This window comes from Alligator mississippiensis, chromosome 5 (genome assembly GCF_030867095.1).
Source record: "Alligator mississippiensis isolate rAllMis1 chromosome 5, rAllMis1, whole genome shotgun sequence".
Taxonomy (NCBI): Eukaryota; Metazoa; Chordata; order Crocodylia; family Alligatoridae; genus Alligator; species Alligator mississippiensis.
The window spans coordinates 124987074-125009307 of NC_081828.1; the positions used below are offsets into that span (position 1 = coordinate 124987074).

At 39.2% G+C, this 22234-nt stretch overlaps 1 protein-coding gene and 1 long non-coding RNA gene across 3 annotated transcripts in view; one reads left to right on the forward strand and one right to left on the reverse strand.

Annotated features, from left to right (window-relative positions):
• POU6F2 (POU class 6 homeobox 2) overlaps positions 1 to 22234 on the reverse strand; it is a 348304-nt gene that overhangs the window by 11079 nt on the left and 314991 nt on the right. For both annotated transcript variants that reach the window (XM_019483391.2, XM_059728668.1), the window contains exons 6-7: positions 14864 to 15070; positions 2740 to 2908 (exon numbers count right to left, since the gene is read on the reverse strand). In XM_019483391.2, the coding sequence (XP_019338936.1) occupies positions 2740 to 2908; positions 14864 to 15070 (376 nt within the window). The remainder of the gene's footprint in view (positions 1 to 2739; positions 2909 to 14863; positions 15071 to 22234) is intronic.
• Positions 4167 to 21618, forward strand: LOC109282232 (uncharacterized). Its single transcript, XR_002089161.2, has 3 exons — positions 4167 to 6000; positions 8588 to 8811; positions 21375 to 21618. It is a non-coding gene; the product is annotated as an uncharacterized LOC109282232 (long non-coding RNA).

Here is a 22234-nt window from a genome sequence, read left to right on the forward strand (position 1 = left end):
AAAAAAATGTATAGGATCTTGTAATTGGAGCCTGAATCACAATGCAAATATGTAAGTGGGATTTGAATTAGAATTGTACAAGCAACTCTATTTTGGCATAATCTAGTATTTTGGATCTGACAGTAGTTAGGAAGCTTTGAACAAGGTGCTGGATAAGTCCACGTGTTTAAGATATAGCAGATATTTCAGTACAATTGCAATCACTGATGGACTTTTCACTCCTGGCATCATCTTGAGAATCTGGACTACTTAGCCAGATAAGCAAGTCTAACTGATTCTTTTCTTCTTTGAATTGGGAGGTCTGATAAAGGCAGAGCATGTTCTATTTCCTTAAGTCATCCAGCATCCAGGCTGTAAGATGTCGGCAGTGCAGATCTGGATGAAGCATAGATGAATGATGTCAGTGATATCTGCAGACGGTTTGGTTCCAAAATTGCGTTGGCCATACATGAGCATAGCATGATCATCTTAGCGGTGTTCTGTGTCACTTGGTAGAGCCCCCAGAATCAGAGGAGTGAACTGAAAGTGTCCAGAAGAATTCCTGATCATGCAAGAAGGAAGGCATCATATAGGGATTCAGGACAAAGACCTGCTCTGGAACAGAAGAGCAGACACTTCCTGTTGACATACAACATACATAGGTCAGTCTCCAGATGGCTCCAGCCTGTAAATATTGATGAGAGAACAAAGTTCTTGACTTCTCACTAGTGGTGTGTGGACATGAATCTGCTTGATACAATCTATTTTACTGTCCCATAGGCCAGGAATGTTATTTTGCTTACAGGTATATTTAATGGCAAAAGTACTACTGCCATAGACAAACAAACTTCCTGCATGGGGTGGAGAATCTCATGCTGTTTGTTGGTGCAGAACATAGTTGTCTATCATAATCTGCCCTTGACATTCTCTAAGGGCAGTGTAGGATGACTTGACATGCTTCCTATTTTGCTTTTGCTGAACTTTTGTCTTCTGTAACATCTGGACACCCTGCTCCTTGAGGTCATTTGGCACATATTATTCATTCTACCAAGGAGGCATCAATCATGATTGCCATTGATGAAGGGAGGAACTGTAACCCTTGTACACAATGAATGAAACCTTCCACCACCCCAGCACAGACTGAATTACCAGGGGCATCATCACTGTTGTACTTAGCAAATATTTCCCTAGAGAGTGGACTGTTGTACCCAGGATTGCATGCATCTGAAGTGAAGTTTGACATAGCATCATAAAGGCTCAGGCAGTTACATGGCCAAGAATGGAGATGTAAGTCCTGGCAGTCATAGTGGGGTGATAGTTGAGTATCAAGATGAGTAAATCCTGTGGTAGGTAAGCTCTGGATGTCATGGTCTATTTCTGTCTATGGTGTGCATGAGAGGAGTACTGTGAGATTCCCTTAAAGTGGCTTCACCACCACATTTCCATTTTTGGCATTTGTAAGCTTGAGCAGGTGATCAAGGTATGATTAGCATTGTTCTTGGAAGTTTCATGGAAGTGTAATCATAGCTACAGAGTCCAAAGTGGGTCCTAAGAATTCCAGGTTTTGTGCAACAATTTGTTTCAAGTATTCAGCCACAGGCCTAGGGTAAGCATCAGCAGCAGTGAGGTGATATTTGCTGAGGTACCATATTTACCAGCCAATCGTCTAAGTAGGGATGGACCCCTTGCTGTCTGAGGTGCATGGCCACTACTGAGAGTACCTTGGTGAAGATTCAATTTCTCAGGGCTGCTGAGAGGCCACATGGAAGGTCTCATTGTGGTAATGGACCTGAGCCACCAAAAATCAGAGGTATTTCCAGTGGAAATGTATGATTGGAATATGAGAATAGGTATCTTGAAGGTCAAGAAACAATTGTCCATGTAATTGTCCATAAGTAAGTGGAATCCATCTGACTAAGATTTACGGTGTACAGTCCCTTGCAGAGAGGCAGATCCTTAGTGATTTTTGCGTTTTATTTCAGCCTGTTATGCTTCTCTCATATATGTACAAATATTACCAGATCAATACTTGGCATTAGGTGAAGTGCGTGTTCCAGTGGAAAAGGACTGAGGACTGAGCATTGGGTAAGCTGAGTTATAGTTCTGGCTCAGAAACTGACTTGGTTTATAATATTGAAGACAGTCACGTCACATACTTGTGTCTCTCTTTCCTCTTTTACCCTTTGTATTTCTTTTCAGCTTACACTGTAAGCTTTTCTGGACATGGACCGTCCCTTACTTAATGTATGCATACCACCTTGCATAATGGAGTCCTGATGCAAATTGGCCTCAACATGCTATGATGGTGATGCTGACAACAACGAACAAGCAACAACAACAATAAAAACAAACAGCCTGGACAACAAATTGAACATGCTACCAATTAAGTTCTAAGTAATATAGTTCATTACATTATATGATTAGCTGATTTTTCCCCCAAATGATATGAACTACCATTTCATTTTAAGAATGCGGATAGACTGCCACTACACTAAGTCCACTACTAGGACAATCAATCAAGGGCTCCTACCATGTTTATGACCACTTTTAGTACTGTTTGCAATTTCTTGTGGCATGTTTACTCCCAGTCTTATTCATCATCACAACACTCAGCAGTTCTCACTGACAAGGATTACTTCAGTATATTAGCAATATACTGCCCATTAAGCAAAAGGAGAAAAAAGTAGATCAGGCAGATAAACAAATGGCAGAGAGAAACAGAGAGGAGAAACAGAGCTAGAGCTAGGGACCAATACTTACTGCTGACTAACTGGCCAACACTCAAAGCTGAAGAGGAGGAGGATGAGGAAGAAGAAGAGGAAGCCTGACGTACTGGGCTTTGAGACATAGATGCTTGACTGTGAGCCAAATGCAGAAGATTGGATTGTGAGGCTGCTTGTCCCACTTGCGTCTGGGAGGGCTGATGGAGCTATATGTTAAAATGCAAAAATAGAAATTTAGAAAATATACTAGTAATAAGAAACATTCAAACGCACCATGGTATTCCCTGCTATTTCCATATAGGTAACTATGAAAGAGGCTATAATACCATGTACAGTTAAGATGACAGAAGTCACCAGAGGCCATTTGATCTGTGTCAAACAATTACTTTCCCAGTGTAGTTAAATAATTTCTCTATACCTGCAGCTAAATACTTGACAGGATCTTTATATATTTTTTATGGAAATGAGCAGCAGAGTAATTCCTGCTGCATCTAGCAGATCTTTGATTTTATAAATACAAACTCTCTGCCTCCACTTGCTTACATCTATGCAGATGGGCCCTAAATGGTACCTCATGTAAGTCTTAAGTAGAGGAGTCCTTCCAGACTGGGGACCAGGGAAAGAGCTATGTGCTAAGCAAAGAAATAATTTATTTCCATGACATTGGAGCAATTCAAAATTATTCAAAATTATTAGGAATGTCTTATTGCCTAGTCTGTAAACTGTTCTTAGAAACACGATGTGAAACTTATGAAATCTGTTCACCTATCCATAAGGGTTGAGAAATGTCTCAGAATGTTTTCCAAGAGTAAGGCATAGCTAAGAGGTTCCTTAAATAGCTAGAAGCAAATGATAGATCACAATACAACACAGACCGGATTCGGACCTTACATCAAGCTTATGGTAGCATAACTCTGTTAATTATAGTGGAGATACTTTTGATTTACACTAGAGAATGTGAGAAGAGCATCAGGACTTTTTTCAACATAATAGGTACCTATGTGGGCTGAAAGCACTATAATATAAACTGGTCTTATTATAGCTTGATATTATAGCTCTATTATATCTGGCACAACCTTATTAGATACAAATAATGCTATTGTAATAAATTAAGAGAACAAGTTATAAAGCTTGTGATAGGGTTATAAGGTATTGGTTCTTAGTGGAGGCCTAAAATTACTCATTGTACATCATGGCAAATATCTACAGAATGGGGAAGGAGCAAGGAAATAAAGTGCCATTTGGAGTAGCTCATAACTAGTAAGATATGCTTATTTTTTAATTTTAGTATGCTTTATTTTGTTTTGTTTTACAGAACAAGTATCTTCAGGTAAAGGGTATCTTCGGCTTCTCTAATAGCACCTGAAATATGCAGTATACACATAGAAAAACAAAGAAACAATTAAAGTACGCAAAAGAATGGATACTTATTTTTCTGATCAAATCCAAGGTGATGAACCACCTCCTGTTGAATACACTGAACCTTTTTTTGCTTTCTCATAGAATTCAAAACTGGGAAACAACTATTCAAAACTGGGAAAAAAATCAGACCACTTTGGGGTATCCTTTAATAATAAATGAATTCATTTGTATCAGTCAGTCTAGCAGCTCTGGCCTATTATGATTTCCTTATGGATCAAAACCCAAAAGAATTTCACAGTCTAGAGGTTTATTTAAACAATTGGATTGTCTTGAAAGAACTACAAGCACTATCAGAGTTATAGTGATAGGGAAAATGGGAACACAACATGTTCAACTTTTCAAGATTTTAATATGTCAAACACCTTTTAAGATTTTTTTATGGCAGATTTTGCCCTTGAATAAAGGGTCTGTGGAAGATCCCTGAGGCAGCAGAACTACAACGGTAATGGTGGGAGGTTGAGGAGAATTTTGCATCCTCTGTATGTGGAAGACATGCTTTCTGTCTGTTCTGAATAAATCATGATATAGTAGTGTTTTCAGGAGTAGGTCTGGACACAGGAAACTGTATAGTCTTTTGGTCAGTAGTCCTACAGGTTCTTGGACAGGGCACCCCCATCTGAAAAATGTTTATTTGTTGTTAGCTTCTGTTTCAGTCCCTGTATGGCAGGGGCAGGCAATTATTTTGGGTGGAGGACCGCTTACTGAGTTTTGGCAAGCCATCGAGGGTTGCATGACAGGCAGCCCGGGGCAGATTAACAATTTTCTGATTTTTTTAGGGGCCCCACGGGCCAGATAGAATGGCTTAGTGGGTTGCATCTGGCCAGCGGGCTGCATTTTGCCCACCCCTGCTGTAGGGGCTGGAGGGTTACTCATACTGAAGTCATGCCTGTAGGCTGAGAGTAGACTCCATTATCTCTCACTTCCACACTGTTTCCTGTGAAAACCACAGTTTACTGGTGCAATGAGTCATCTGTAAATGTTGTAGAACAATGATGCTTTTCGGTAGCATGGAATGGCATGAAAACACTCCCTCTCTATTTTCATTCACTACAATTTCCATTTCTGAAATAGTCCTAAAGGGATGTGATGATTAGATCATGAATTAGATTCTAGATGACAGAATCAATTCAAACTAGCAAGAGATGATGCTTTCCCAATTTTGGACTTGTATGTATGATATGATATTTATTTATGACTGTTGTACATCTTGCATCCAAAGACAGAAGGCTATGCAAAATTATAGAAGCTGTTGTTGTAAGTGCCACTTTGTGTGTAGGTGGATATAGTAGGCATACCAAGAATGATTACTATATGCAACACTGATCAGTATCTGGCAGGGATATATGTATAGGCTACAAGCAAAGAAATAGGATGAATATGAAAAACATCAAATGCAGCATAATATTTCATTGGAATACACTATATAAATGTAAAGGGTCTGATTTTATTTTTCTTACATCAACTGTACTTGCTACTATCATGAGTGGGGTTTGATTTATGCCATAAACAAGAGGATTATTTGAGTTGGTCTTACAAAAGATATCAGATTTACCCAAAGAACCTTGTCTGCCTGTGTCCTTAGATGAACACGGCTACAATCTACACCCCTGTAACATGGAACACATCGAATTTTGCCATTTGAAATGGAAACAGTACAACAGGAAAAAGAAAGAAGCCAAACTCAACAGTGACATATATTTTCTAAGCCTACGCAAGAAACACAACATCATTCCCAGAGGACTAAACATCTACAATCCTCTGACTACTACACAATATTTGAGTTGGTCTAATAAAAGATATCAGATTTACCCGAAGAACCTTGTCTGCCTATGTCCTTAGACCAACACAGCTACAATCTATACCCATGAACAAGAGGGTAGGTTTAGGTCTAAAAATCTGAATTTTGTTTCTTAAATTATTGTGAATTGTATTTTCCCTATACTTGGAATGGCTGACGGTTGTCATAAGGGCCACAGGTGAAGTGGATCAGGTTGTGTGCTGCCCCAGAAAGCTTTGAAACAATTAATTCTATACTGCAGAATTGCAAGAAGTTGGGAAAGACTTAGATGAGAAGAATGGAAATAAAGAACAAGATGAGTGAATAAATCTTCTCCTAGTCTGCAAGCAGAACTGTTACTGACTTTAGAAAGAGTCTGGATAAAACTGAGGGCAAATTATGGTCCAATAACCATAGAATATTGTAACAGGGAACCCTAGCCCTGTTATCAAAAAGCAGGCCGGTCCCTTTAAGACCAGAACTTTCTGAGCACAGACTGCTGGCAGGGTAAAAGCTGAGCCTGGCCAGCTAGTCAGGTGATCGGAAGGGGGCAGGCCAGAACTATAAAAACCTTGGGTTTAGCAGTAGTTGGGGCCAGCAGCCAAGGGGGGAAGGAGTTTGTGTATAAGAGCTCCACAGAGAGGCTTGGTGACCTGTCCAGCTGCTGTGGGAGGGGGGCTACTGAGGATTTTCAGAGAAGTGGCGGCAGCCCCAAAAGAAAAACCGTAACAGACAGTGGGAAGCAGAAGCACAGAGCCCAGGAAAAATGTAAACTGGCATACTGCTTTTAATTATTTTTTTGTGGAGGTTATAGCCCAGGGACATACTGTTTATAATTTTTGATTGATTGACACTGGTGGTTTGTGGTAGAAGCTGTAAGGGAGGAGGAGACCTCTTTAGCACCTTGAGCACAGTCATAAAAAGCCAAAGGGCCTAGTGCACTAGAGTGTGCAGCTGTATAGGGCCTGTATCTCAGAGCTGGTTGCAGGACTTTTAAGCCGGATCCCAGTGGGGGGATCTTGGTTAGTAGCCCGAGCTAAAGGAAAGGGTGCCTGTGGGCAGTGGGAGCTTTAGGCTGCTGCCCAGACTGGAACTTGCAGCCTGCTGGCTTTGTGCTCAGTGGACAGGCCTCTGGGCTAGAAAGCCTAGGCTCTAGATTGAAAACAAGAGGAGGGCCCTGAGAGGATTGAGGAGCTAGAGCCTTGGCATCAAACCCTATCTGGTGGGTTTAGACTGGTAGGCCTAGCTAGAAAATGATGAAGGACAAGGCTCATGGTGGCTGAGAACCCCAACATAGAATTACAATAGGTAGTCTCCTGCTTGTAAGAACATCTAAATAATATTTACATCAAGACATGGCAGGAGAGTAAAGGCAGGATATGAGATGAGCGAGAGAAATTAAACATTAAGGGACTTCAGGGGTGTCCCTTATAGGCAAAAAAAGAAAAAAATGCCACTGGGGAGGTCAACCTGTTACAAGTATAAAGGGGTGGAGAGGGCAACAATAGTAATATGTATTGGAGGAATAGCCAGAATAGTTAAAAAATAAATGTATTTTTTGTGATTTAAAAATAGACAATTGTAGTTGTTATATTGTATTTTGAAGGATTAAATTGTTTTGAGCAAATTGCATGGCTCATTTGTGAAAAACCAATATAAAATATTTTGATTTTGAAAGGCCCCCTCTCTACCACACACCAACCTAGTGCCTTGTGGGGAGCTATAGTTCAGGTGTCTCAGATTTCTCTTCTCTTCAACAGACTGAGTATCCTAGTTAGACTATATCTCCCACCATTGTTTTTCATCTTGGTTGGGGGAGATGATGCATCATAGCAGTCACATGACCTTGGTGCATCATGGAAGGGGAAGTCCAGAAGTGGGCTTTACCCATAGAAAAGAACAAGAGTATGAGGAACCTGAACTACAGCTGCCATAAGACAACATTGCACCATTTCTGAAGCTATGCTTCAGTTCTCTGTAACAACACTGTGGTTTTTTAGATACGCAAGATTTTGGATGAAAAATAGAAATTTTCTGTGGAAAGCAGAAGGATTTTTCTTCTCTCCCTTCTCAAAAAAGCCCCACCTCTGTTGAATGTCATAATAATACTTATCTTAATTGTTTCCACAGAAAACTTTTGACAAACCCATATGCATAAACCTCAGACCAAAATGCATAAAAAATTAAGCTACCACAGGCTCACCTCAAGCACTGTTTACAACAACCCATTTTTAACATGCCTACCTAAATCTAAGCAAATGCAAACAGCTAAGCAACATCCTGTTCTATTCTGATGAAGGATCTGGTCCTGCAAGCATACCCATGTACATGCAAACTTAGGCTCATTTGTAAGCCTGCTCAGGAGTAAGATTTTTATATGCGTGAATCTGACTGAAGAACGAAGCCCACTGGCATTTCAAAATATGAAAGTTGATGCTTATAAATTTTTTATGTCTGGATAGCATATTATAGGAGGTCTTTACAGACACTGTTCACACAGACTGTGCGAGGGCTATCTGGGAAGTGGCATTATATGGGGAATGCATTAATCTAATGTATCAATCCAGACTTTTGAACTCCTTATGTGAACTTTAGTATGTATTTTGTGGTCTCATTCTACCACTGTAAAATTGGGATAATGGACAAAACTATTTGTACCCTAAAATTGCACCAGTATTTCATTCAGGTGATTGGTGGAAGGGCTGTGGAAAATGTCATCAACGTGCCAGTGATACAGATGTGCAAAAGAAGAGAGGATAAAAATTAGCATCCGCATACTAGAAAACAGATATTATGAAAACCAAAGGAAGAAAGTCATGCCTGTGTGCAAACACAGTGAACGAGCACAGTCCTCATAAAACAAGACAGCAACAAAGCGACAAGAGCACAGCAGAGAAGAGATGACTGAGAGTAAGTTATATTTTAATGCGAAAGAAGAAAACAAGGGATTACATGCACTTGTAATAATGAGATAGGATGTGGTAGGTAGAGGTGGCAGAAAGAAAACTCTCTTGGCCTGACATCTGAAAAACAGATATACAAAGAAGAAAGCAGATATACAAAGAGTCTCTTCTGAGAGCTGTCCGTAGCCTGCCAACCACAGCTAATTTGGAATATGCTAGCAAATTACAGAAAGAAGGAGGTGCATCATAGGTAGGAGAATGCTGATTTGTAGCACACTTTTTTGGGTGTGAGCTTAGAGCTGCTAATGCTTTAAGATGCAATGAAATATTAAAAGTTCTGGTAATCATTGTAGACAATTCAAAATTAGTTATATGCAAAGGGAACAAATCTCAGCTGAAGCAGAATGGAAAATAATACAGGCCTTGTAGGTGCCTTTGTTTTGTGGGCCAGCAAGTGGTTAAAATGGCACCACCCCTGAGTAATGTTGGGTTAAAATGACATATGAACTGGAGAGTGTTTTGAACCCAAGTGGATATTAGAAGATTTTTGGCCCATTTAGGAATGAAATTCATTGGCCAAGTTCTCCTGTATCAGTCAGTTTTGATTAGAGTTTTGTAATGGTGGGAGTGATGAAACCAGTCTCTAGAGATAGGGCCTCCAAGTTGGAAAATATGTTACAACGCTAACAGATGGGTATGACAAACTCGTCTTTTTGAATGAAAGAAAAGCTCATCCTTATGATGTGGACTTTCTTAAAGTCCCTCACAAGAGGAACCTAAGTAGTTCAATGGGCACAGGATGAAGTTCTGCCCTGGAATATGAAGAGATACCCAAAAAATATAATATTAGGAGTTGGCATAAATGATCAGTTCTCTCATGGAAGCAGGCTACTGCTGATGCCTAGATTCACACTAAGACAACTTGAATTTTTTTTTAACAAAGAGCTAGCGGATATGGTGCACTGATGAGGTTAAAACTGTAAGTGACACAAATAACAGACTGAGAGGACTACAGAAGGATCTAGCTAAACTACAGAACCTGGGAACTTTCTGACAGAATGCAAAGTAGATAAGTGTAAGTTGGTGCACATTAGAATGAATAATTTAAGCAACTCTCACATATTGCTGGGCTCTAAATTAGATGTAATAATCAGGAAAAAAACCTGTGTGTCACAGTGGACTACTCACTGAAAACACCTACTGAATGAACAATGTTGTTAAAAAAGCAAGCAAGATGTTAGGTTGCATTAAGATAAGGACAGAGAATAATACTGAAAATATTATAATGCCATTATGTACATGGAAGATGTATCCTCCCTGTGATTACTGCATTCAGTTCTGATCGCACTATCTCCGAGAGGTTATTGTAGAAATTGAAAGGGTTGAGAGAAGGGCAATGAAAATGATTAGATACACAATAAGTGTTATTTATGAAGAAAGATTAAAAAAGATGAGGACTATAATAAGTACAGTTTAAATATTTTTCCTGTTTGGCAAGTTATTACAGAACTGGTAGAGTTCTCATTATAGGGATATGTAATACTACTTAGACTGGTAATATCTTTGAAAAGGTAAAAACTTTGAAACTGCAACTACTGCATGGAGCTCAGAAAAGAAATACATAGGTGATATCCTGATAGAAATACATATGTAAAAAAGTAGTTTAAAGAACATAAACTGGAAGCTATTTTCTCTCTCATAATTGAACAAAGGACCCCCCAGTGAAATTAAAAAGCAACATTTTAGAACTGGCAAAAGGAAACTATTTTACACAAGAGATAGTTAACTGTAGAATTTATTGCTGCATGACATAATTGAAACCAAGAGCTTGGCAAGACATTCATATCAATAACCAAAAAGAACCGTAGATGCCTTAGGCTAAAAACAATGTGCAGGGGCTATAAGTTGTCATGCTCGGCAGACATGATAATCATTAAGGGTAAAGTTTCAAAAGCAATTAAGGATATGTTGTCTTTGCCATGCAAAGATACACAAGCAGGCTCTAAATTAGTTACTTTGAGTACTAGAAGCTATATAGTCATTTCAGTTTGGTATGCTACCCAGGCTGTGAAACGGAGTGTATTTGCTTGGGTGCACGTCTGTGTTAATATAGCTATACCCCTTCTGAGACCCAAACTAGCTCCTTCAGAGGCTGCCTACTTAAAGACCAGATTCTGGTGTGCATGTGAGGGAACTCCACTGAAGAACTTACATTCGTGTGCAGCACTGGGCTCACACGTTGGATCCATTCCTGGGTCTGTCCCTGAGTTCTATTTTTTTGGGCAACATTTTTAGAATGGGAATTTTTAATGCAATTTTTCCTTCTAAAATCACTGAAATATTTTTGAATATCTCATATTTTTGAACATCTGCTTCCTCAATTTTCCTCCTGTAGAAGGGGGTAATACTTTTTTTCTTTTATCCTTTGTCTATCTTATCCATTTAGACTGTAGACTATTTAGAGGAAGATTTATTATCTTTCAATATAAGCACTTACAGTGATGGCATGACTGAGCCCTGTGCTGCTGTCTTACACTACAAATTATTTACCACAGATCCAAATTTGGTCTAGTATTTTTAACACAACATTTGGAACAGAAAATGTCTGTAAAGATGGTATTTCTGGTGTATGGCAAAACAATGAACTTTACTATTACTATTACTATAGTAATTATGCATGATTACTATTACTATTATGCATGATTGTAATGAATATCAATTCTCAAATGAGATACCAGCGTGTTGGAAATGAAAATCCCACATATAGTCTAGGAAAAGAGACTTCTGTTTATCTCAAAATGAAAGTAAAAAAGGCTGTTCCTGACTGCAGTTTGTAATGGACTCATATGTATTGAGAAAATCCAAAGGGCCAAAGTCATTTATATGACCATACACTGGTCTACTGAAAAAGTCAAAGGAAACCTCAGAGCTATTACCAAGACTGATTGGGTTAACCATCACCTGGATCTAGTCCCAGCATAGGGCACAAAAGTACCTGACACAATCTGCAAAGTCTTTTTACTGCTGAATTTCCAAAAGGATGATAAAGTTGCATGATGAACTGAGACTGGCTGTAATCCCTGCATTTTACTATATCACTTTTATTTAATTTATTCCTTTTTTATACTTTCAGGCCTCAAAAAAAGGGTGATTGGTTTGTTGTTTCCTTTCCAATACTTTTTAAGAAACTTGAAAATTACCCTGCAAATATGGTATAGCTTGATCTTCAAAGATTGTGAATATATTCAGTTTTTGTACTGCAGTTGTTAGTACTTAGTTCTTCCAGAAGTCAGGCCTTATAACATAGGATTAGTCAAACTTGTTACTCTAAATGTCGTAGACAATAGGATACATTCAGTACTGATTTATGGTTCATTTAATCTCATTCACTTCAAATTGCCCAACCATCAATCTGGTTACATCTCATTTGCTTCTTCAGCTATGGATCAGCATCATCCCCATGCAGTACCAAGTCCTTATCCCTCAATTCTGAATGAGGGATAAGGATGGCAAAACTCCCAATGCCTTTAGTAGCAGCCTTTAGTTAAAACCTTGAGTGCCAGTAGAGGGAGCACAAACACATAGAAAGATTTTTCTGTAGCTCCTATCAAAATAGAGATTTTATAGTATTTTTCATATTCTGGTGATTTTGTACTTGTTTTATTTTTTAAGTCTAAATTCAGGACAATATTCTTCGCCAGATTATAATAATTTTAAGGTAGGATGATATTTCTAAATGGAATTGTTTGGTGGCCTACTAATACTCAGGAGTTTGAATAAAAACAAGAATGGGTCCTAAGCAATTGATCTTATGTAAAGCTTAACTTTAATCTTAAAAAACCCTGTATTTCTCCTTTGAAAGTAAAATCCACTTGAGGACCCACTTATTTGCTTTTTAAGTTTCATTTTCATTATTCAAGTATATATCTGGGACCAGCATCATATGCAGTCCCATAATTTCAGTATTTTGAATCTAATCCCCACTTGCAGCACTATTTTGAATAGTCTGTAACAGTCAGGATGAGGCCTATGGGAGTATGGCTTTGCAGTGAGCTGTAGTGCCATGGAGGCGAACAGAATTTAGCTTTGTTTAGGCTTCTGCCAAAAGACCCTTGTGTTCCATAGCTGTCCTAAGACTCCTGAATTTCACAGGGGATCTGAAGAGACTGGCTTTTGTGACTCTTACTCCTAAGTAGGGTGTTGGGTTATGGGGAGAATCTCTGTCCCCTTGATAGACTGATTAGAAGGAAGTTTCCTAATCTGTGTTCCTAGATGGAAGTTTCCTAATCCACTGCTGAGTTTCCTAATCCATGTTCAGGCTCTGCAGTAGAAGGGCATGGATGGCCTGTGCTATTTACATACCTCTCTGTCCAAAGTTCTTTGGGGGGGGGGCAGTTTCAAAAGCACTCTGCAGTGGTCTATCTCTGCTCTCGGGGGAGACAGTATGGGATACGGGTGCAGCAGCACTGGGAGCGGAGGCTATGCCCTGCTGCCACTTCCTCCCGGAGTAAGCAGCGCCCACATCCTGCCCTCCCCACTGCGTCTGCCCCCCTCCTCCGAGTAATGCACCCCCCTGCCCCAGCCCCAATCCCTCCCTCCCCACGCCTCTTCCCTCCCCCTCCCGCAACCCCAACAGACTTACTAGGTGGAGACAGCTTTGTCAGTTGCCTGTTTAGTTTATGGCTGAATTTCTGAAGCGGCGCCAAATCTTTTGGATCTGATTTGGCCGATCAAATCCAGACAGTGATTCAAGCCTCCAAATCAAATCACTGTTCTCCAAATCAGCTGAATCCGAAGTGAATACTTGCCGCTTTGCACAGGCCTAGTCTATATACCTGGTCCCACTGAATAGCTCTGGGACTGTTCTTGAGAGCTTGGCCTTTGGCATGCTTAAGAATGGCCATTGGGGACAGCCCTGGAGATGCCTCAGTGGTACAATTCAGGGCTTGGGGTATGTGAGCAAGAGTGGGTGCATAGGATATGCCTCAGGCTGCCTCTGTCATAGTATGCCACTGCTTCAGTGTAGACATACCCCTAGAGTTCACTGTATGCTGAAATTTAACAAAAAAAGGAGGGGGGGGCAGCCAACTAAGATTTGAGGAGAGAAGGGAATAACTTTTTGATGGCTAGGAAACAAAGAAATGATCAATAACAGTAACAATAATAACAACCTGACCATTCAAATGACTTAATCCTTTGAAAATGTGTTTTGTTTTGACAATTGCACCTCAACATCATTGCATTGTTTTTTTTTCCACTTAGGTTTTCCTTCTCCAGATGAAAAGGTTTTAGCTCAGATGGCATTTCATTTCTTTGCTTTCTAAACATGGCAAGAACTAATTAATCTTACCTTTACTGTACTAGACGATAGTGAAGGATTTAATGAACTGTAGAAATCTTTCCTACATCTCTCTGGAAATTTGTGGATTGCATGGTATGTTAAATTGAATGACAATTTGTCTCAAAGGCCTTTCTCTTGCTTTTCTGTGTGTTTACAAACACCTCTGTTTCTAATTTTCCCTAATGGAGAAGATTAATGAATAAAATATTCTTTTTTCTGTTTATAATAAAATTGACCTTGCTGTATTCTTCCACTCTCACGTTATGGAAGCACTTTTAAAATAAGTCACTCCATTCAGTAAATAGCTGTTTGAGGAGGGGAGCCAGATGTGATGGGAGATGCATCACTCCCTTGTGTGCTGTTGGTACACAAGAAAGTGGTGTGAGTACGTCAGCCACACTAGTCCAGTGGGCAATCTAAGTACAAGCAGACTGCTGACCTTTTTATTCAGTTTTAGGAAAGTTTTCCTTTCAAAATAACATATTACCAGTTGAAGCCTTTTAAGAAAGGAAAACAAGACTGAATACTCAAATTCTTTTTTTGTAACCTGGATAAGCTGATGGATGGGTCTAATAATGATTAAAATATATCTTTCATGGCAGTACACTGAATGGTAATACAAGGGGGAGATTTCAAAAAGACTGTGAAAGAGAAGGATGAGCAGATGGTTATTTCACTGCAACTATTTTTTAAATAATTCAGAAGAGAGATAATTTACCTGTTGGCCTGGTTTGAGTGGTGATAGTGTTATTCCCTGGGTGTTGATCACTGGTAGTATTTGGTTTCCAATGACTGTAGCAATGATCTGACCCTGGGCATTGGTCAATAACTGTGGAGTAATTGGCTGCACTTGAAGGCCCTGAGCTCCGCCTGGTGCCTGGTTGGATGGGACTGGATTAGGCATCAGTGGAATTGTTCCAATAATCTAAAGGAAACAAAAGAAGAGCTGAAAATCTATATGTAACACAAGCATCTATAACAATTAATTACTTGTTATAAGTAATTGTAGCAATGTGCATGTGTTGAAACAGAGACCAAGAGGAAGAGAGATGAATGCATGCGAATCTAGGTAGCCTGCTTTTTGTAAATTCATCCCTAAGAATCAAATACCTTAAATATGTTTACCACAATCTCCACTATTTTATATATCTATAGCACTTCTAATCCCAAACTGCTTCATAAAATATTGGCTCATTTCTGCAAGTGGCCATGAGCATCTATAACAGCTATTGCAGGATGTGGCTCAGTAAGTACATGTACACATACATATGCACATCACCAGTGACCACTAAAATGTAGCCACTTCATGATAACTAAACATCATGACAAAATAATGGGGCAAGTGGTCATTCTGTCTGATAAAATTGGGCAAAACTTACTGCTAAAAGTAAATGGTCTGGGAGCCAAATTTGAATGGGATTGATAAACTCCTCCACATTCGAGCCCCTTAAATTTGTTTACAGTCACTTTGGGTGCTGACAGAAGTGACATTTGTTGCACGATTGGCACCTTGAAAGCACTCTACAGCTATGCCTTGACAGAAGTGCACAGCTGCAGAGCACTTTAAAAGTGCCCAATTGCATGGTAAATTAACCCTTATTACATGAGGTTTCAGATGAAGATGGTCCAAAGTGGATTGCCTTCATTAACTTCTGTCAGATTGAGGCTGGTCTTCTGAAGGGGGAGGGATGGAGGGAGGGAAGGGAAGGGAGGGAGCTCAGGCTGGGGTTTGCCCAGCCTGCGCTGGAGTTGGGGTAGCTGGATTGGAGCCATCCAGGGAGGGCTCCAATCTACTCATCCCCACTCCAGAGTAGGCTGGGTAAACCCCAGTCCAAACTCCCTTCCGTCCCTTTTCCCCTCTTCCCTGAAGACAGCATGCTGGGATGGGCCAGGGCTAAGGGAGAGAGGCTACAGACATGCAGCTCCTCCTGGATTGTCTCCAAATTGGAGCTCAATCCTCCACCTTTCTGACCCAACAGCAAATATCTACTGGGTCAGGGGAATGAAAGGGGTGGTCGCTATAACTCATGGCACTTTTTGTAAAGCACCATGAGTTACAGCAGGGAGCTGCATGTCTATCAGCACCCTTTATGATACTGTAAAGAACATAAGTTAATGTAAAGGGATCTATTTAACACATCACATCAAAGCTTTTGAAGTTCATAGAGATGTCTTATCTAAAAGAGCCACACACAATAACCTCTGCTGACCTCTATAGAGTACCTTAGGAGATGGAAGTGGTAAGTTGTTCCCTCTCAACCTGTGGTTTCAGTGTTTGAAATCAGAGTGTAGAGCACTACGCCATTTCCTAATATATCAACATGCTGTAAAACTGAACTAAAGATAAGATGATAGATATATTCTGTCTGAAAGGTGGTAGGATCCTTTTGTAAGTATTAGAGCATGTAAAACTAACTTCACATAAAATGCACGGAGAAATATTTTTCAAGATATCTTAAGGCCACACTTATCTCCAGAATAAATAGGTAGAAATCCTATTGATTTCAATAATAAATATTTTACTAAATACATGGAAAATATGGTGTGGATTTTAATACAATCCAATGTAAAATTAGCTTTTAAAAATTGTATAGTGAAAGTCCAGAAGAACTTGGATCTCTGACTGAAAATTAAAAGGGATACCCATTTGACCTCAAATATGGAAGACTGGTGGCCCTCTGCTGAGATCCATGCTGTTGCTAATCACAGAGTGGCACCAAGCTCTATCTAGAGAGATCATAGGAAAGTAGGGCTGGTCACAAGGTCATTTAGTCCAGCCCCCTGTTCAAGGCAGGCTTATCCTTGACTAAACCATCCCAACCAGGTTTCTGTCCAACCTGACCTTGAAAATTTCCATGGATGGAGATTCCACAGTTTCTCTAGGCAGTCTGTTCCAGTGCTTGACCACCCTCAAAAGCAGGGGGCATCAGAAAGTTCTGCCCATTTCCATCCTCTCTGTAATCACCTTTCCTGTATTTGAAGATTGCTATGAAATTTCCCCTCAGTCTTCTCTTTTCCAGACTAAATAAACTGGTTCTTTTTAGCTTTATTCTCATAAATCTTACTTCCCAGGCCTCATTTTTATCAATCCCTGCAGGACTCTTTCCAAACTATCCATGTTCTTCTTGAAATGTGGAGTCCAAAACTGGACACAGGACTCCAAGTAAGACTTCACCAGTGCTGAATACAGCAGAAGAATCACTTCCCTTGATTTACAAGAGGGACTTCAGTATGTTCCAGTATACAACCCAGTGTGCTATTGGCTTGGTTTTTTTTTTTTTTTTCCAGCTTCTAGTCCACTGTAAACCCTAGGTCCTTTTCTGCAATACTGCAGCCTAGCTCATCATTCCCCAGTCTGAATTTTTGTATGTAATTATTCTCTTCCAAGTGCAAGACTTTGCACTTATCCTTTGTTGAATCTTATCTGATTCATTGTGGACCATATTCCCAGTCCATTCCAGTCATTCTTGATCTTAGCCCTACCTTCCAAAATGTCTGCAACCCAACTTCATGTAATCTGAAAATTTGCTAAATGTGCACTCAATACCATCACCCAAATCATTAATGAAGATATGAAGCAACACTAGACCCAGGGCATACCCTGGGGATCTCTACTTGATACCTCTTCCTAAGTAGATATTGGGTCATGGATGAACTTTTTGAACCTGAAGATCCAATCAATTATGAAATCCACTTTACAGCACCTTCATCTAGTCTCTATTTCCTTAGACTGTTGTAGGAGACAGTGTCAAAAGCCTTGCTAAAGGCAAGGTATATCCCATCCATTGTTCTCCCCATTCCACAGAACCTGTCATCTGGAAATTAGGAAGTTAGGTTGGTCAGGCATGACTTGCTCTTGGTGAATCCATGCTAACTGTTCTCGAACACCTTGTCCTTCTCTAGGGCTGCATCAACATGAGATGCTGACTGCGCATTAGTAACAAGCTACTGAGCAGTCAGCATCACCAGGAAGCCATGTGGGGGTGCTACTGTACAGTAACACCAATTATTGTTCAGTCATTTAGTACTCGGATATGCAAGTACTAAATTACTGAGGAGTAACAGCTGTGCAGTCAGCATCTCATGCAGATCTGGCCTAAGTGTTCCACAGGAGATTCCTCGAGGACCTGCTCCATGATCTTTCCAGGTATTGAGGTGACGTTGACTGGTCTGTGGTGCCCCAGATCCTCCTTCCCTTTCTTAAAGATGAGCACTTTATTTACCCTTTCCATCTGTGATAATGCGATCTCCCCATATTCTCATGTTCTCCCTGTATTCTTCTCAGCCGAATCATCTGGCCTTGCCAACTTGAAAATATATAGTTTCTTTAAGTAATTCCTCTTTGGTTCTTCAATTACTCTAGTCTGTTATACTGATAGTGTTTACATGCTCTTTTTAGATGCTCTTTTTCTTAAGAGTAAATATTTTATCAAGTATTATAAGGATGCAGTGGAATGAATAGAAGGAAGGGGAAAACTATAGGCTTTGGAATGAAGAGATGAACATTTCTGTGGGAGGACCGGGTGAAGTGCCATATATTAGTGTGCTATATATTAACAACTGTGTACATTTTTCATGGTCAAAGCACTCTACAAGTATTAGCTAATTTCTATTGATCACAACCTGTTAAGGTAGATGAGCATTACTACCCCCATACAACATATGGGAAAACTGAGATAGGGAGGTGAAGTGGCTTCTCCAAGGTCAAACAGCAAATGATTGCAGTGTCAGGCTTGGAAGGCAGAATTGCTCTTGTGCCTGTTTCTCCAGACTATGCTCTCTTCTCACTTTCTTGGGTATCCTTAATTGGACTGCACCTGTGCTATCGGCTATGAGCGAAGGGGATTGTTCATTAAGAAGCAGGGATTAATTTGAACAATTATTAAAACAGAGTGTTTTGCAGGTTCTGACTTTCATCATTAATTAAACCAGCAAAGTTCAGCTGGTGCAGGATTTATATTTCAGCTAACTCACATGACTTGGGTATGTGGGCCACATCATACAGTCTCTCACTTTCCACATATATTATCAAATAGGAAGAATTACCTTCTTTCCTTCATCAGCAGAAACTTTGCAAAGTGTTCTCCTTGCTTTTCCATGTCAGGAAAGGACATGGCCTTGAAGTGTCATTACTAGACCTATAACTTTATCACGGTTCTAATCCCCGCATGGCAAAAAATGCTGCGCTGGTTTTTATCAGTAATAGAAAAGTTTGCATCCACATTTAAAATGCATTTCTTGGATTGCAGATGGACATTTATAGAATGACAGTGCTGAAGTGGACAGTTTGTAAGGTCAGAAGCAGAAGGATATCTATATGCATTACTGTGTGTCAGACTGGATGGTACAGTGCCCCCCACACACACAAAACTAGAGACAGAGCAGAGAGAGCATGCATCCTGCTGAGCTACTCAGTAAGGTTAAACATGAAAATGCATCGAGGAATCAAAGGTGAGGTTGGTAACCATAAGTAGAACTGAATAGGAAGTATTTTTCTGTCCTGTGAAACTCGTAACTTCAAAAACCTTAATATTTTCTGCATTCGAACAAAACCCAGAGCCTTCACCATGTTTTGTGAAAAATGAGAGAGTCAGAAGGCATGTTACCCACTCCAATATAGCCAAGAGCCTGCTTGTGAGAGTGATTACTTAGCATGTGGGAGGCTAAGATTAAAACACCTTCTCTACCATTCTCTCATGTCTCAGGCACATGCCCATCAGGCTACCGCTTGTATCTGAGTGTGTCCTCTTAGTCTTTTGTATGAAACTTTTCTGTATTATTACAAATATTTAACCAATCCCTAAGATAAGCATTTAAATGTGAGCTTCCCAAAGCTCATATGAATATTATAAACACTAACTTGTTTATTAATTTGGAATAGGTCACTTTTCCTACCACTTTGACCAGAAATTCCTACAGGACCTGAGAAACCTTTTCTGATGAATTTTTTATCAAAAAAGTTATGTTTCTATGAAAAGTTTCAGCTTTGACATTTCCTGACAAAAATATAAAATTAAAATAGAGAAAAAGATAATAACCTAACTGTTCTGGAAAACGCCAGGACCAGCTCGATCCACAAAGTCCAAGAACCTTCTTACTAAGTCTAGGCTAGGACTCAAGTTTGTTTTACCACACTTTCTCCTACACACAACCTTGAGATGACAAAAGTCTAAAAAAGTCCCTTTATATGATAAAATATATATTTTTAGAAGGTTTCTTGTATAGTTCAGTATCCTCTCCAGATTCAAGCAACTCAAAGTAAGCACAAACCCCTGGCAGTGAACTTGTAAGTGGAGTATGTAAAATAATCAACAGAGCAGGTTTGAAAACGAGAGAAATTTTCATAGGTCCTTTTTCTTCATTTCCTCATGTGGATGAGTGCTTCTATGAACATTTATAGAGCCAAATCCTTGGCTGCTGTGAACCAGTAGAGCTCCATTGATTTAAATGAATGACACCATGTAATGGCACAAAATACAGTGCTGACCTAAATCAATGAGGCACCTCAGCTGCAAAATTTTGCTTCAGGTCTTAGCTTTCTTGGGGAGCAAAAGGCTCATCTCTAATATACCACAGGAGAAACACTGGTTCTATTCAAATTTGTTATTGGGTTGTTTGTTGTTTTGCCATTGGCTTGGGGGCCAGAATTTCACCCCCAGGCTTCAATGTCATTCTAGTTTTATGAAAATTATTTTCTCCTAGTCTTTTCTCTGGATATAACAGATTTTATCAACTGCACTTTGAATTGGCAGTAATTAGGGGTATATTTCTTTATGCTTTCAACTCTTAAATAGATTCTATGGGTAAATTAGTTCATTCCTAACTTCAAAAAAGACTTAGTAAAAATAAACATCAGCTATACAGGGGTAACATCCCTGTGGGTATAACCTATTCGTGTGAATTGTATTTGATCTAATTCTGTCTCTAGAAAAAAAAAAGTCAGAATTTGAGGGTACCCAAAATCCTCACTTGAAGTATTTGTTACTCTTCAATATTACTTTTTTCATTAATATTTTATAGTTATTTCCTAGTGTTGCTAAAGTGAAATGCCCACTAATATGTTCAGTTTGATTTTTTTTTTAAGTATGTCATGCTGTATACTTGGTATTTAAAGGACTTCTATTAAAATCACACTTTACCTATTCAAAATTAATTTGAGTCCATAAAAATAACAAAATAAGAAAAATGTCTCTGTTCTAAAATGTATTTGATTTTTTCTTGTCCTCTAGATGTGAAGACAACTTTATTATGAAATTTCCAAGACAATATTGCTTCTAGATTTTTGCAAGACACTATTGCTCACAGAAAAAAATGGCAGCACTACTACTCGAAGGCTTCCTGACATGTCTCATTTTAACAATCTATTTTTGACTGCTTATAATGTAGCTTCCTTGTGTGCAATCACATATTTAACAAAGGTATTTTTCAAAAAATGTAATTAATAAAACTATATGTATATCTTGTTTCAATGCATTTTGACTAATACCAGTGATTTAAGGAAGTACCTTTCTTTCTTGCACTCAAAGTAAGGGGATATTTGCATATAATTTTTTGTACTTTGATATCAATACTACAGTAACAGAAACTACCTTAAAAGACTGTTAAGATTGCAAAGTTAAGCAGTCAAACGTTAGAAAATGCCTGTACAACTCTGGTCTCTTTGTGCATATACATGCTTTGGTTTCTAATTGAATGGTTGCATACTATTATTTCTATAGGACCCCTATGCTATTTAGTACTCGGGACAGAAGGAGCTCAGGTTTTTTATCCTTATCATTTACTTGGTGTTTCTCTCTCTCTTATTTATGGCACAAAGCCTTATGAATGGATATAGAATTACTCCCTTCCAAGTGATCTTTCTATTACTCTCATCACTGTAGTATGGTAATTTGGAAAAACAGGCTATACAGCTGTACAGCTTATGTTTGAGGTCTTAAACTCCTGGTATACATATCTGCCTTGTTTGGAAACTCCCTTTTCACTGTGCAGCTTATTTACCTGTTCTAGTATCTGTTTATGCTCATGGTGGACTAAAATATGGTGTAGTTACATAGGCTGAAATTGCAGAGGTGCTGAATTTGATGCTTCT